This window comes from Sarcophilus harrisii, chromosome X (assembly GCF_902635505.1).
Source record: "Sarcophilus harrisii chromosome X, mSarHar1.11, whole genome shotgun sequence".
In the NCBI taxonomy this organism is placed as follows: domain Eukaryota; kingdom Metazoa; phylum Chordata; class Mammalia; order Dasyuromorphia; family Dasyuridae; genus Sarcophilus; species Sarcophilus harrisii.
In genome coordinates this window covers 40,137,990-40,151,290 of record NC_045432.1, presented here as the reverse complement: position 1 = coordinate 40,151,290, position 13,301 = coordinate 40,137,990, and the positions used below count along the sequence as shown (strand labels likewise).

General features: G+C 42.3%; 1 protein-coding gene across 5 annotated transcripts in view; it reads left to right on the top strand.

Annotated features, from left to right (window-relative positions):
* Nucleotides 1-13,301, top strand: part of ARHGEF6 (Rac/Cdc42 guanine nucleotide exchange factor 6) — a 117,024-nt gene that overhangs the window by 68,688 nt on the left and 35,035 nt on the right. For all 5 annotated transcript variants that reach the window (XM_012553310.3, XM_003774853.4, XM_031944798.1 and 2 more), the window contains 2 exons: nt 7,986-8,081; nt 10,725-10,847. In XM_012553310.3, coding sequence (XP_012408764.1) covers nt 7,986-8,081; nt 10,725-10,847 — 219 coding nt within the window. The remainder of the gene's footprint in view (nt 1-7,985; nt 8,082-10,724; nt 10,848-13,301) is intronic.

The window sequence follows — 13,301 nt, the reverse complement described above, 5'->3', positions numbered from 1 at the left end:
AAGTCTTCCCTTGCTTTCTTGGCAAGTTCTTTTGTCTATAAGAATTCTATCTACACAACATACCAAAATGCGTGGGATGCAGCCAAAGCGGTAATAAGGGGAAATTTTATATCGCTAGATGCTTACTCACAGAAAATAGAGAAAGAGAAGATCAAGAAACTGGGCTTGCAACTAAAAAAGCTAGAAAAAAACAAATTGAAACCCCCTAATCAAATACCAAACTTGAGATTCTAAAAATAAAAGGAGAGATCAGTAAAATTGAAACTAAAATAACCTATTGAATTAATAAATAAAACTAAGAGTTGGTTTTATGAAAAAACCAACAAAATAGATAAACCTTTAGTTAATTTGATTAGAAAAAAGAAAGGGGAAATCAAATTGTTTGTCTTAAAAATGAAAAGGGAGAATTTCCACCAATGAAGAGGAAACTAGAGCAATTAATTATCAGGAGCTATTTTGCCCAACTTTATGCCAATAAATTTGATAACCTAAGTGAAATGGAGGAATACTTATAAAAATATAGATTCCCCAGAATAACGAAGAGGAAATAAATTACTTAAATAGTCCCATTATAGAAAAGGAAATAGAACAAGTTTTTAATCAGCTCCCTAAGAATTCTTTCTACAGACACAGATTTTTCTCTGACTGAGGGATGATTGAAAATCCCAGACCTCAGAGGCCTTCTGGTCTGCCCCCTGTCAGAAGCCTGAGTCTTCTCTATAGCATCCTGGGTAAGGGTCATTTGAGTTGTGCCTCAGGGCCTCCAAGGAAGGAACCCCACTACCTCTCAAGGCAGTACAGGCCATGCTGAGACAGCTCCACTGTTGGAATCTTTACAAAGTGTTAAGCCATTGGAGTTGATAGAGACAATAATTATCTAATTTGGCCTGGTTCAATATGATTGATTTGATCTTAGAAAGAGATATTTTGGGCCAGAACTTGAAACAAGGTACTAAGTACAACTGATAGAAACGATGCTTGTGTTCACACCTTTAGAGAGCTCATAAGTATCTAAGTACTCAATAGAGTTCACACATTTGGGAGATTTCAGGTTTAGTATGAGATATCCAAATTCATACCTTCCTTAGGGCCAGAGAGCACTCTGGGAGATAACCCAGAATCCTTCTCTCTCCAGAAGGAGGAGTTAACCTTTGGGAGATCATATATATACAGGAAGCTCTTAGAGCTTGGGAGAGTTTTTCTTGGGAACATTGGGATCGGAAAGGAGCACTCTGGGAGATACAGAAGCCCACTCGCCTCAGTTGGAGATTGAGAAGCCACAAGGCGGTGGTGAGCTGGAGGCGATAAAAGACATAACTGCAAGATCTCTTGGAACCAAGCAGAGAGATAGGCCTGAGCTAACTGGGCTATATTGAAGGATACAATAAAAGTTCAGATCTTCTATCAGCTGGCTGCGATTTTGGAATAATTATTTATTTCAACGGAGACTAAGGCTGCCTCCAGAAAACCTCTCCGAGAAACCTGCTTTCTCTCAGAGAGAACTCTTATTTTAAAGAAAAAGAACACCAACACTCCACTAGACAGCCACTGCATCCAGAGCCGACTCCAGTCCTCCCGATCTATACCTGGATCCCTGGATCCAGTTGACTCTGAAGGGGAAAGTGAGGCAGGTGACCTTGCCCAGCCCTCCCTCACTTTAATCCAGTTCACTTCCATGTCACGACATCACCTCCCTGATGCCACGGTCCTCTTTGAGAACAAGGGACAAACCACAACAGGATACTTTTTACTCAGTCGAACTTGCAGACCATTAAGCCCTCCAGGTCTTTTTCACTCTAATCATTGTCTAATCCTGCTTGCCCTGTGCGATACTCAGTTTGTTTAAACTAAGTGTCGGACTTTCTCTTTATCTCTGTTAGATTTCAGTTTTTTTGATTTGGCCCATTGCTCTAGCCTGTTACGGTCTTTTGTAGAACCCATCTGTCATTCTACTGTGTTAGCTGTCCTTCTGTGCCAGGAGTGTGTTTTGGAACTAGAGCCCATCATTAAATTTTCAGTGTCAACATTTACACCTTGGAATCCAACAAGAACTACAAATTAAGGCTGGTTTGTTGTTGATTTCTAGACTTAAGAAAAATGATAAAGAAAATATAGGTAATTCACAGTTCCAATTGTTTAGTGATAAAGAGAGCCATCCATACTCAGAGAGGTGACTGTGGGACCTGGGTGTGGTTCACAACATAGCATGTTCACTCTTTCTGTTGTTGTTTGCTTACATTTTACTTTGCTTCTCTTTTTTTCTTGTGCGGCACGATAATTGTATAAATATGTATACATATATTGGATTTAACGTATTCTTCTGCCATGTTTAACATATATTGGACTACTTGCCATCTAGGGAAGAATGTGGGGGAAAGGGGGAAATTGGAACACAAGGTTTTGCAAGGGCTAATGTTGAATTGTCCACACATATGTTTTGAAAAACAAAAAGCTTTAATTAAAAAAAAAAGAAAATATAGGTAATTTAGATAAATCTTAAAAGTGTGTCATGGGCATATGGTTTTCTCCTATCTCCAGAACTGGTTGTTAAACATTTACCAACATACCCTACTCTCAGCTTTGTGCCACCCGTATTCAAAAGTATGCCATATACATCTTGCTTGTCATCGCTGAAAATGTCTGATACAATATGGCCATCTGTGGAATGTTCCACTGGACACTTCCTTCTGGGTTGGCCTTGGCCCATTAATGACTAGTTTTGGGATGTGGTTAGTCAAGCAGTTCTTACACCTCCCTGAACCAATTAGATGAGAATCGAACCCTCGATCTCCGTCATATCTACACCAGTGCCACCTTCCTCAAAATCAGTGGTCTCTAGCATTCCCTTTATGAGTCTGCCCAGAAAGGACCTTAGGCTAGCTTGGCGTGACTTCTTTTGGACGAAGCCGTAGAGTTTACCTTCAGCACCTGGTGCTGCTGCTTTCCTTCCTGAATGTTCATAAACTAGTCCTTTAAAAATCTGTTTGCTGGGAATTGAAGTCCAGTCCATCGGACTATAGTTTAAGGATGTCACCTGCCTCCCTTTTTGGGGGATTGATGACGATACTGTCCATTTCCCTTCTTGAGGAGCTGCTACTCTTTTCTGTGATCTTTCTCAGTATGCCTCCAAGAGCTTAGTAATCACCTATGACAATTTATTCATGCTGGCCTGGTGCCTCGGGTTCATCGAGAGCTTCCAGTCTGTTCCCTTATTCTCTTCTCCTTTATCTTTGACTTGGATTTCCTGTTAATTATTTTTGGGTCATACTTCCCGGGCCGAGGGTCATTTTCCTTGGCAGAGAAAACAGAAGTTACACGAGAGTTGAGTAGTTCTTCCTTCTCTCTACCCATGGCCCATTGGCATTGTCCTTTCTTTTGCCCTTGATCTTCAAATGTGCCGGATACTGGCTTGAGACCAGATTTAAGTTCCTTCCTAAAACTTTCCCACTCATTACGGTTTGAGATCATTGATGGATAGAACTCTTGGAAGGGTGCCGGGGATGAATTTCACTGATTTCCCTAGAGATGACCTAAGGACTTTCCTGCCTGCTGCCCTTGATCTTTGCCTCTGACTTGCACTCCAGTTTCACTCTTGTTCTTGGTGGCTGCCCATTCCTGTGCAGTATTAATTGGTGATTAAGATGAAAGTGTTAGCTGATTAGCTGACTAAAGTATAACTCCCTTTCCCCTCCCCACCAGTTGCATCCCTTTGTGAATAAGGCTAATCCTGAATATCCTTCACTCTTAATAATCCTCTCATCCCTATAGTAATTTCAAGTTTGCAAAGGACCTTATTTGTATTATCTCATTTGAGCCTACCAGTGACTCTGAGGGAGGGACTACCAGCCTTATTCTCTGCATTTTACAGATGGGGCAATGACTGCAGAGAAGTCTCGTGACTTGCTTGTGGTCACTTTGTAAGTGTAGCCCAGAAATCTGGCAGCCTGAGGACCTGAGTTCAAGTTCTAGCTCTGTTACATACTACCTGGTGAACTTGGGCAGATTAGTTAATGTCTCTGGGCCTCAGTTTCTCTCTCTGTCTCTCTTTGGAGAGTGAGGCAGTTCCACTTAGCTGATCTCTCTGGTCCTTTCTAGCTCTAACATTTCATGATCCTATGACTTGAAGGAATGAAACTGTCATGGCGAAGGGACAGGTGGTGGGGTTGATATTTCAGCCCTCGGATCATGCCATATAGGCCGTCACCCACTTGGAAGACCAGACTGGGCTGTCCATCTGAGCCGTGTGATTCCCCAAATTGTGAAGCGATGAGTGAAGTCGGGACTATTCTCATCTTTGGTATGGCTGGAAAGAACAACCCCAAAGGGTTTCTCAAATGTATATTCTTAGCAACTCAACCTTTGTGCTCATGTTCCGAGGCCTGATTCTGCAGAGACGGTGCCAGTCGGGGCCTGTGCCCTTCAAAGGCAGTGACTGCTGTCTGCCTACTCAGCAGCCAGCAGGCCATTATTGTCTCCTTGACATTGCCCCTGCCTACCCCCCTACCCTCACCCCTAGGCTAGACTAGTGGACTGAACTGCAGTCGAAGGGGCTCAATGGCTTGTCTTCCCGTGGCTGAGTCTTTTCTGTCTGGGCGTCCACACTATAACTTTCTGGGGCTTTAGAGGTCACTGGCCTGGAATGGAGTTGTCTGTGGCACCAGACGAGACTTTCCTGCCCCGATCGTGTGAGGACGCGCCCTACGGGGACTAGAGGGCAGTTAGCTGACTGGGTCCCTCTACTCTGGGTGCAACTAATAACAAGTGGTCATGGCTTTGGAGATGGAGGGGACCTTAGAGGTCATCAAGTTCAATCCACTTGTTTTACAGAAAAGAAAACTGAGACCTAAGAGAGAAGAAATGATTTGCTTGGAGGCGGCTAGGTGGTACGGTGGCTAGAGCATTGGGTCTGGAGTCAGAAAAACCCAAATTCAAATCCAACCTCAGAGACTTCATAGCTGTGGGACCTTAGGCGAGTCACTTCACTGCTGCCTGCCTCACTTTCCTTATCTATAAAATTGGGATTAATAACAGCACCTATTTCCCAAGTTGTCGTAAGGACCACATGAGATCTGTATACAACACTATGCCTGGTACCTTAATAACTTACTAGCTTAATTAATTAATTAATAAACTTAATAGCTTAATAACTGCTTCTTCCCTTCCCTTTTCCCCGAAGTCGTACAGAGCATCATAGACCTAGACTAGAAGGGACTTCAGCTGGGCTGTTTCTTAATTATGTGAATGGCCTAAAATGTGCATAATCCACAATATCTATGGCAAACTTCTTCCATTTTCTTGTATCAGAAGATTTATATGTGTAAACAAAAGAAAATGGCAGCTTTCCAAAAGGAAGTTGAGGCCACTTTGGTTTTTCTTATTGTTGATCACAATGAGGCCATCTAGCCCACCCCCCTCATTTTACAGAAGGGGAAACTGAGGCCCAAAGAGGAGAAGACTTGCCCAAGGCCATAAAAGTACCAAGTGTCAGTACTGGGATTAGAACCCAGGTCTTTGACCTCAGATACTATATTCTTTCTACTGAACCATACTTCTTTTTTTTTTTTAATTAAATAGGACGTTATTTCATATACAATAAAAACATACATCACTGAAGTGCAGACAGAAGGACTTAAGCAATTTTCTTTTTAGTTGTTGTTTTAAATATTTAAAATGACTGGTTTTTAAAGGGAAGTAGGCAAAATCAGGCTATGCTGCCTTGGGCAATTGCAAGGCCAGGTTTGCTCCATTAAAATGAAACATTCCATTCTGTGTTTTGGGTATAGGACTGGGAGTCAGGACACCTCGGTTCAGATCCAATCTCAGAAACCATCTCATGTCTTCATAGACAAATCATTTCATCCCTTGGAGTCTCGGTTCTGTCATTTGTAAACTGAGAATCATAATACTAATATTATCTATCTCATAAAATTGGGAGAATCTATAAAGTTTTGGTTTTGATTTTTTTATCCAATTATTAGGCATTTATTTTTTTTTCTCCCTCTCATCTCCTTCCTCTATTGCACTGGGAGCACAAACAAACAAACGAACAAACAAATAAGGAGATAAGCTTGTGACATAGGAGCAAGCCAAATTTCTTTTTCTTTTCATTTAATAGTATTTTTTTCAATTACATGTAAAGATAGTTTTCAACATTCATTCTTGTAAGATTTTGAGCTCCAAATTTTTCTCTTTCTCTCCTCCCATCCCAAGACAGTAGGCAGTCTGAAACAGGCTATAATGTGTAATCATGTTAAACAAATCTCCTTATTAATCTTGTTGTGAAAGAAGACTCTGAACAAAAGGGGGGGAACCACTAGAAACAAAAAAATAAGTAAAAAAAGTAAAAACTGTACGCTTTGATTTGCATTCAGGCTCCATAGTTCTTTCTCTGGTTGTGGTTAGTATTTTCCATCACGAGTCTTTGGGAATTATCTTGGATCAGAAGCAAACCAAATTTCTACATCGACATCTTCCAAGAATCCCACTGCTGACCATGTTGGCTGGGGCCTGAGATTGAGCTATTCTGAGATTCCTCTCCCCAAAACTCAAACAAACCCAATAGCAACAATCACTGCAACAAATCAGCCTCGATTTCAAGTCAAGTGGGGAAAAAAGGACCATACTTTGACAGTGGAATCGAGTATTTTTATTGAAATTAAAGAATAGGTTAGAGCATGTGATCAATTACCTTAACAATAAGAAAAACCAAAGTGGCCTCAACTTCCTTTTGGAAAGCTGCCATTTTCTTTTGTTTACATATACAAATCTTCTGATACAAGAAAATGGAAGAAGTTTACGATAAATATTGTGGATTATGCACATTTTAGGTCATTCACATAATTAAGAAACAGCCCATCTAAAGGTCTGGCAGCTCTTTGCAAACTAATATTAATCTTCTCTAGATTATTCATTGGAATTTAGCTGAAAGGAAGAGGCATTGACCCCAAAAGAGCGATCTGTAGGTTGAAGCAGCTGGCTGGCCACTAGTCCTTGTTTTGTTTTGGGGTTTTTTGGTTGAATCTCATTTCTGGAATTCTTCTTTCTTCCGGGGAGTGTTTTAAGAGGCAGCATGGTAGCGGACCAGGGACTGGGTCTGGGGAGTTTGGAAAACCTGGATTCAAGGCATTTCCCTTGCAGTTGTCTGTTAGTGTGAGTTGCCTAACAGTCACCCCTCTATATTGGTTGAGGGAATTTTCCCATCAAGAGTTTTCTGTGTCAATCAACACAGACCTTAGCCCTGTCCCTCTGACCCCAAATGGATCTTGTCTTGGGAGAATATGTCTGCTTCTTTTAGGTCTTTTGGCCTCCCAGTAAATGCTTTGCTCTGCAGTCCCCTTGCTGAGGGCTAGAAGGCCCTGTTTTAGAGCAGTCAGCCATTCACTAAGCCTTTATTAGTTAGCTGCTGTTGGGTACCGGATGCTACACCAGTCTCTGCCCTCAAGGAGTTGACTTGCTACAGGGTTTTGATTTTCATGAGGTGGATTTTCACCTTTCTGAGGAGATGTTGAAGCAAGTTGATTCTCTGAGTAACTAGGATTTAGAAAAGTTTTTGATCCTGCACAGGGATCCAGGATATTCGTCTGTGGATGTTCTTCTAAGGATGCAGATTGCCACTCATCCATCTGCACCCATTGTTCCTACCCTCCCAAATATTTGCCTTAAAGAGTTCATCTAATGTGCTGGAAGCCTTTGTGATCTCTGAGCACTGGAGGATACCAGCAGAACCCTCAGAACAAAAAATATTGAATGTATTGATTATGTAGCCCACTTATTTCTTCTTAGGAGTATTGACCTGCTTAAGGGGGAAACTGAGGAAAATAAGTAAAGTAGTCTACTCTCTGAAAACCTCAAAGAGAGAGCGTAAACTAGAGCAGGGGTGACCTATCAGGAGCTCTTGGTTTCTGGTTCTTTCAACCAGTCAGCTGGGGCCCTTGGGAAACTTAAAGTGTGTCTCAAACCCTAATTGGATGTCTTTTGCCTCCTAGGCTGAGTGCTGTGGAGTTTGCGTCTTTATTGGGCAACTTTGAGGAAGTATGCACGTTTCAGCAGACCCTGTGCCAGGCCCTAGAGGAGTGTGCAAAGTAAGTCTTCGAGGTTGGCTGTGGAACTCAGGGGTGGGGAGGCCTATAGGAGTGGGGCTGGGCATGGGAAAGTGTGTCCGCTTTCGTTACCTACTTGACCACAACAGAGGGAAATGATGTCAAGAGAATTCAGGGGCGTTGTGTTGGCAGTGGTCACCAGGGTTGTAAGAAGGACCTGTGGTCAATGTCTATTCATTGGAAAGTCATCTCAGTTTACTGAATCTGGTCTACCCGAGAGAGATGCTGTGTTGCAGGAGACAATAGCAGGATCCCGAGGCCACAGACATGACGGTCCTTTCGTACCTTGGATAGTACGGAGTAGTTTGGGCACCGAAGTAGTGCGGTGGCTAGAGCATTAGGCCTGAGTGAGGATGTCCTGAGTTCAAATTCAGATCCTTACTAGCTGGGTGATCCTTAGCAAATCATTTTGCTGCTGTCTGCTCATCTATAAAATGGTGATAATAAGAACACTTACTTTCCCATGGTTGCTGTGAGGGTCAGATGAGATAATAATTGTAAAGCATTTAGCACAGCGCCTGGCACGAAGTAAATGTTATAGAAATATTAGCCATTGTCAGCTATTATTATCAGATTGTAACAGACTTTGGGCTTTTTTCCCACGGATCACCCCTAGCATCATTTTGTGCTGGTTTGGGAGTCAGAGGACTTGGATTTGAGTTCTGACTGCTGCTTACTACCTGACTATCCCTTGGGGGAGTTCCTTTCCCTGCCTTGGGTCTCAGTTTTCCCTTCTGTAAAATGAAAGAGCTGCCCTAGCTGGCTTCTGGGCTCACTTCCAGCTTGAGATCTAGGATCCTGTGATTACTCTCTGGCACTTTCACTAAATTCCAAGGAAGCTTAGAGCAGAAAAACTATATCCTTTTAGTAATACAACATGGGAGTGAGGGATCCATTCCTATTTTATTATGTGGTATATGTTGCTGAAGTGACATCATGGGATGAGTATGACTTTTGGAGTGGGGCTCGTGAAGGCTGGGGATAGGAAGGGCTCTGAATGTCCTCAGGGAGCTTGGGCTGAGCATCAGCTTGAGCTCTGTTCTTTGGGACGGATCACACGAGGCGACTAGAGGGCTGTAGAAAGCAGCAGGCGGGCAGCCAGCCAGGATTCCAGAGGACAGAGAGGCGAAGGGAAGACTTAAGTACGGCTGGCCAAACCATGTGTCTGACCATCCTTTCTGCTCTCCTCCTCACCTTGCCCCGTCCTCACTACCCAACTTAGGCCACATGTTGCTTTTTGTCATTTCTCTTCCTTTACCTCTAAAGGTTTTCCATCATATTTATTTTATTTGGTGCTTTAAAATAAGTTTTCTTGGTACCTTTTATTCTTTCATCACCTTAATTTTTGGTCACATACTGCTGCCATCCCACAGCTCAGTCCCCTCTGATAACAAAGAAAAATGATGAATTGAAAGAAATTGAAATAGTGTCCACCCCTGACAGTATTTGCAATATTTTGTCTTTAGTCCCTCATCTCTCTACTGAGAGGTGGTTATTTGAACCCTATTTCCTCCATTTCAAAGTGTTGGCCTATGGGAGTCCCACACAGTGATTTTTTCCCCCATCTCTCCTGCAGAGGAGGTAGGGAGGAGCAGGCTACAAGAAGCTCCTTTCATTTCTAGGCACATAAATATTTAAATGTTGTATCCACACATTTTGTTTTTCTTACACCATATTCATTACTCTAGATCCCTTCTGACCCCCTCCATACTCTTGATCCTTCCCCTGAACCAAAGAAAAACAGTTCCACAAAACTGTATAAGTAGCATTTATACCATTCCAAACCGCAGTCTCCTGTTCTCCATTGAGGGGAGAAATATTAGGTCATCGTCTGTTTTGGGGGAGCAAGATTGGTGAGCACAGTTAATCCAAATTTGGCTAATTTTCAGTGTTGTTCTCCTTCCCTTATCGTGGGTGCTGTGGATGTTGTTCTCTTGGTTCTGTTTACTTTTCTCTGTATCAGTTCATAGAAGGCTTCCCACGTTTCTCTCTGTTCCTTACATTTAACACGTCTTACCCACAATAATATTCCATTGTGGAATGGAATATTCACACGCCATGATATAGGCTGGTGGGCACCCTTGTTGTTTCTAAGCGGTTTGGTCTTAGACGCTTTTAATTAACAGAAAACATTCTCACATTTTACTCTGGGCCTTCCTTTAAGAACTGTGGTCTCTCAACGCCAGGTAGGTATGTAACATCTTATTGAAGTAAAGTCAACAATAGAGTTTCTAGCTTATTTTTTTTTAACTTTGTTAAGCAAAATTTTCAGAACTCCTAGATAGTGTCCATTTTTAAGGGGCAGCTAGGTGACACACAGGATAGAGAACGAGTCAGGAAGATCTGAGTTCAGATCCAGCGTCAGTGTGATCTTGAGCAAGTCATTTACGAGCAAGTCTGCCTCAGTTTCCTCAATTGTAAAATAGAAATAAGGGTAGCTTCTAGTTCACACGTTTGGCGTGAGGATCAAATAAGATGCTATTTGGAAAGTGCTTAGCACAGTGCCTGGCATGGAGTAACTATTAAAAAATACTAGTTATCCTTCTTATTATTTTAGTGGAAATCATCCTCAGGTATTTGTTACTTATATAACATACATTTTTCCCCTTTCTCTTTTTGAAACAGACTTCCCGAGAGTCAGCAGAAAGTTGGAGGCTGCCTGATGTCCCTAATGCCTCAGTTTAAATCTCTGTATCTCACTTATTGTGCTAATCATCCCTCAGCTGTGAACGTTATAACTCAACACAGGTAATGAACACTTGATCATGTTGACATCTTATCAAACCGCCCTCCTGAATGGTATTTAAAAAAATCATAATATCTTGTTATTTTTCAAACTACATGCAAAGACAGTTTTCAAGATTCACCCCTGGGTGTCCAAAATTTTCTCCCTTCCTCTTCTTCCCCCTCTCCTAGGCAGTAAGCAATCCATCATAGGTTAAATATGTACAGTTCTCTAGAAGATATTTTTAAGTGAGCTTTTTGGATGCTTTTCATTTTACATCCCAGTCATTTCTGGTATGCTCCCGTGCTACCATATCCTTTCTCTTCCCATGCCAGAGTTGAACCTTCTCTTGTATTTTTTTAATCATTTAATTTTAATTTGACTTTTTTCTCAATGACATGTACGCACAAAGTTTTAACTGAACTTTCCCCTGTAACAAAGAAAACCAGTTGAGCAAAACCATCCAGTTCAGTGACGGTACCCAAGCACGTGTCCTGGATCTGATGTTTCGCCCTTGTAGTCACCTGTTCTCTGCTGAGAGGTGGGAGGCATGTTTTATTATACTCTTTCGGACCATGATTGGTTTTTCATTTTGTGGTCTTCGGTCTCCTTTTAGTGATCTTCTCTCATTTACATTGGTTTGATTAATGTGCACATCCTTCTTCTGGGTCTGCTTATTTTATTGAGCCGGATCATAGAAATCTTCCTGTGTTTCTCTGAATTCCTCCTAAATATCATTTCTTCTTCTCTGACTTTTTAAAGTTAGACCCTGTGGGACGGTGGCAAGAATGCTTCATTTGGCCTTAGAGGGCCTGCTTTTGTGTGACTGTGGACAATTAACTTCCCCTCCATGTAAAATGGGTAGGTTTCCTTCTTTGTAAAATGAGTGGGTTGGACTTGAAGACCTCAGAGGTCCCATTCCAGCTCCAGGTCTTCTTTCCAGACACATCAGGAAACCAAAATGTCTGCTTTAGGAAATGACATGGATCGGTTCCACTGGATTATCGTGACTCCAGGGGAAGAGCCTGGGTACAAGAAATAAGCACGTCATACAGCAACGTTACAGGATTGGGGTAGGAACTGGAAGAGATCTTGAGAGATGATTTAGGCCAATCTCCCTCCTCTGATATCAGGAAAACAAACCCAGAGAAATAGAAAGGACTTGGCCGTGCTCTCACAACAAATTAATAGAAAGAACTGGTCCTTTGAGAGTGGCCAAAATCCTCCAGGCTATACAGCAACTTAAAAATCACAAATTAACCTTATCTCTTGTGGTTTTGCATTTTTACTCATTTTGTTAAACACTTCCCAGTTGCATTTGGATCTGCTTTACATCTGGAAACCAGTGTCCTTTCTCCAGTGAAATGGCCTAAGAGAGGAGAAGTGAGAGAAACAGAGGCTTCTAATCATCAGTCTGCCTGACTTGTTAGTTTCTGGATAATTAACAGTTGAATATAGATTAAAATGACAAGTTGCCTTTAAAGACAGCATTGGGATTATCTGCCTGAATACATCCTAACAGGCCACATGCCCTTCGAAGGAGCCCAGGTCCCTTATAGAGATTTAGGGAGAGCTTTGGACTTGAAAGTGATCTTGCCTGATTCTTCATGATCCTATTGGGGGTTTTCTTGGCAGAGATCCTGGTGTGCTTTACTCTTTCCTTCTCCAGCTCATTTTACACCTGAGGAAACTGAGGCAAGCACGGTAAAGTGACTTGCCCAGGGTCACATAGCTAGGAAGTTGCTGAAGCTGGATTTGAACTCAGGAAGAAGAGGAGTCTTCCTGATTCCAGGCCCAGCGCTCTATCCACTGCAGTGCCACCTAGATGTGCTGCACATATAGCTTATAAGTGTTAAAGGCAGGATTTAACTCCAGATCTTCCTGCTTCCACATCCAGAACGCTTTCCCTTTGCTGTTGCGCAAAGCTATTTTTAGCCCAGTCGGTATGACTGGGCTTACTTCCTGTGAGGAAATACCAGGGGCCTTCTCTCTCTTCCCTGCTGCAACCTGAGGGGTTAAAGGCTCCTCTTTTGGGGTCAGCCTTGGGAATGTAGCCCTGCCCTGTATTTCTCTCTCATCCTCCTCCTCAGAAAAGTCCAATACTGGGGCTAAAACCTGGACCCCAAGAAAGTCCCCTGAAGCCTGCTGTGGCTGTTGGTTTCTCCCTAGTCCGGCTAGGTCCGGTCTGGATCAACTTGTCCAAATGTTTTTTTTTTTTTTTTTTTTTTGTTGTTGTTGTTGTTGTTGTTGTTGTTGTTGTTGTTGTTGCAGCTGTCTTATCTTACTCCTTTTTCTCAGTCATGCTCTGAAAGTCTTTTTTCAGCTTTTTTGGGTCATTCCCTTTGTTTCCTTTCCCCTGCTTCCAGAGGTCCAGGGTATCAACATGTGAGCCTCTGTTGTTTCCTTAGCAGTCAGTTTCCAGCACATCTCCAGTCCTCACGTATAAAGTATCAGCGTTATTGTTTAGCACACGCAAG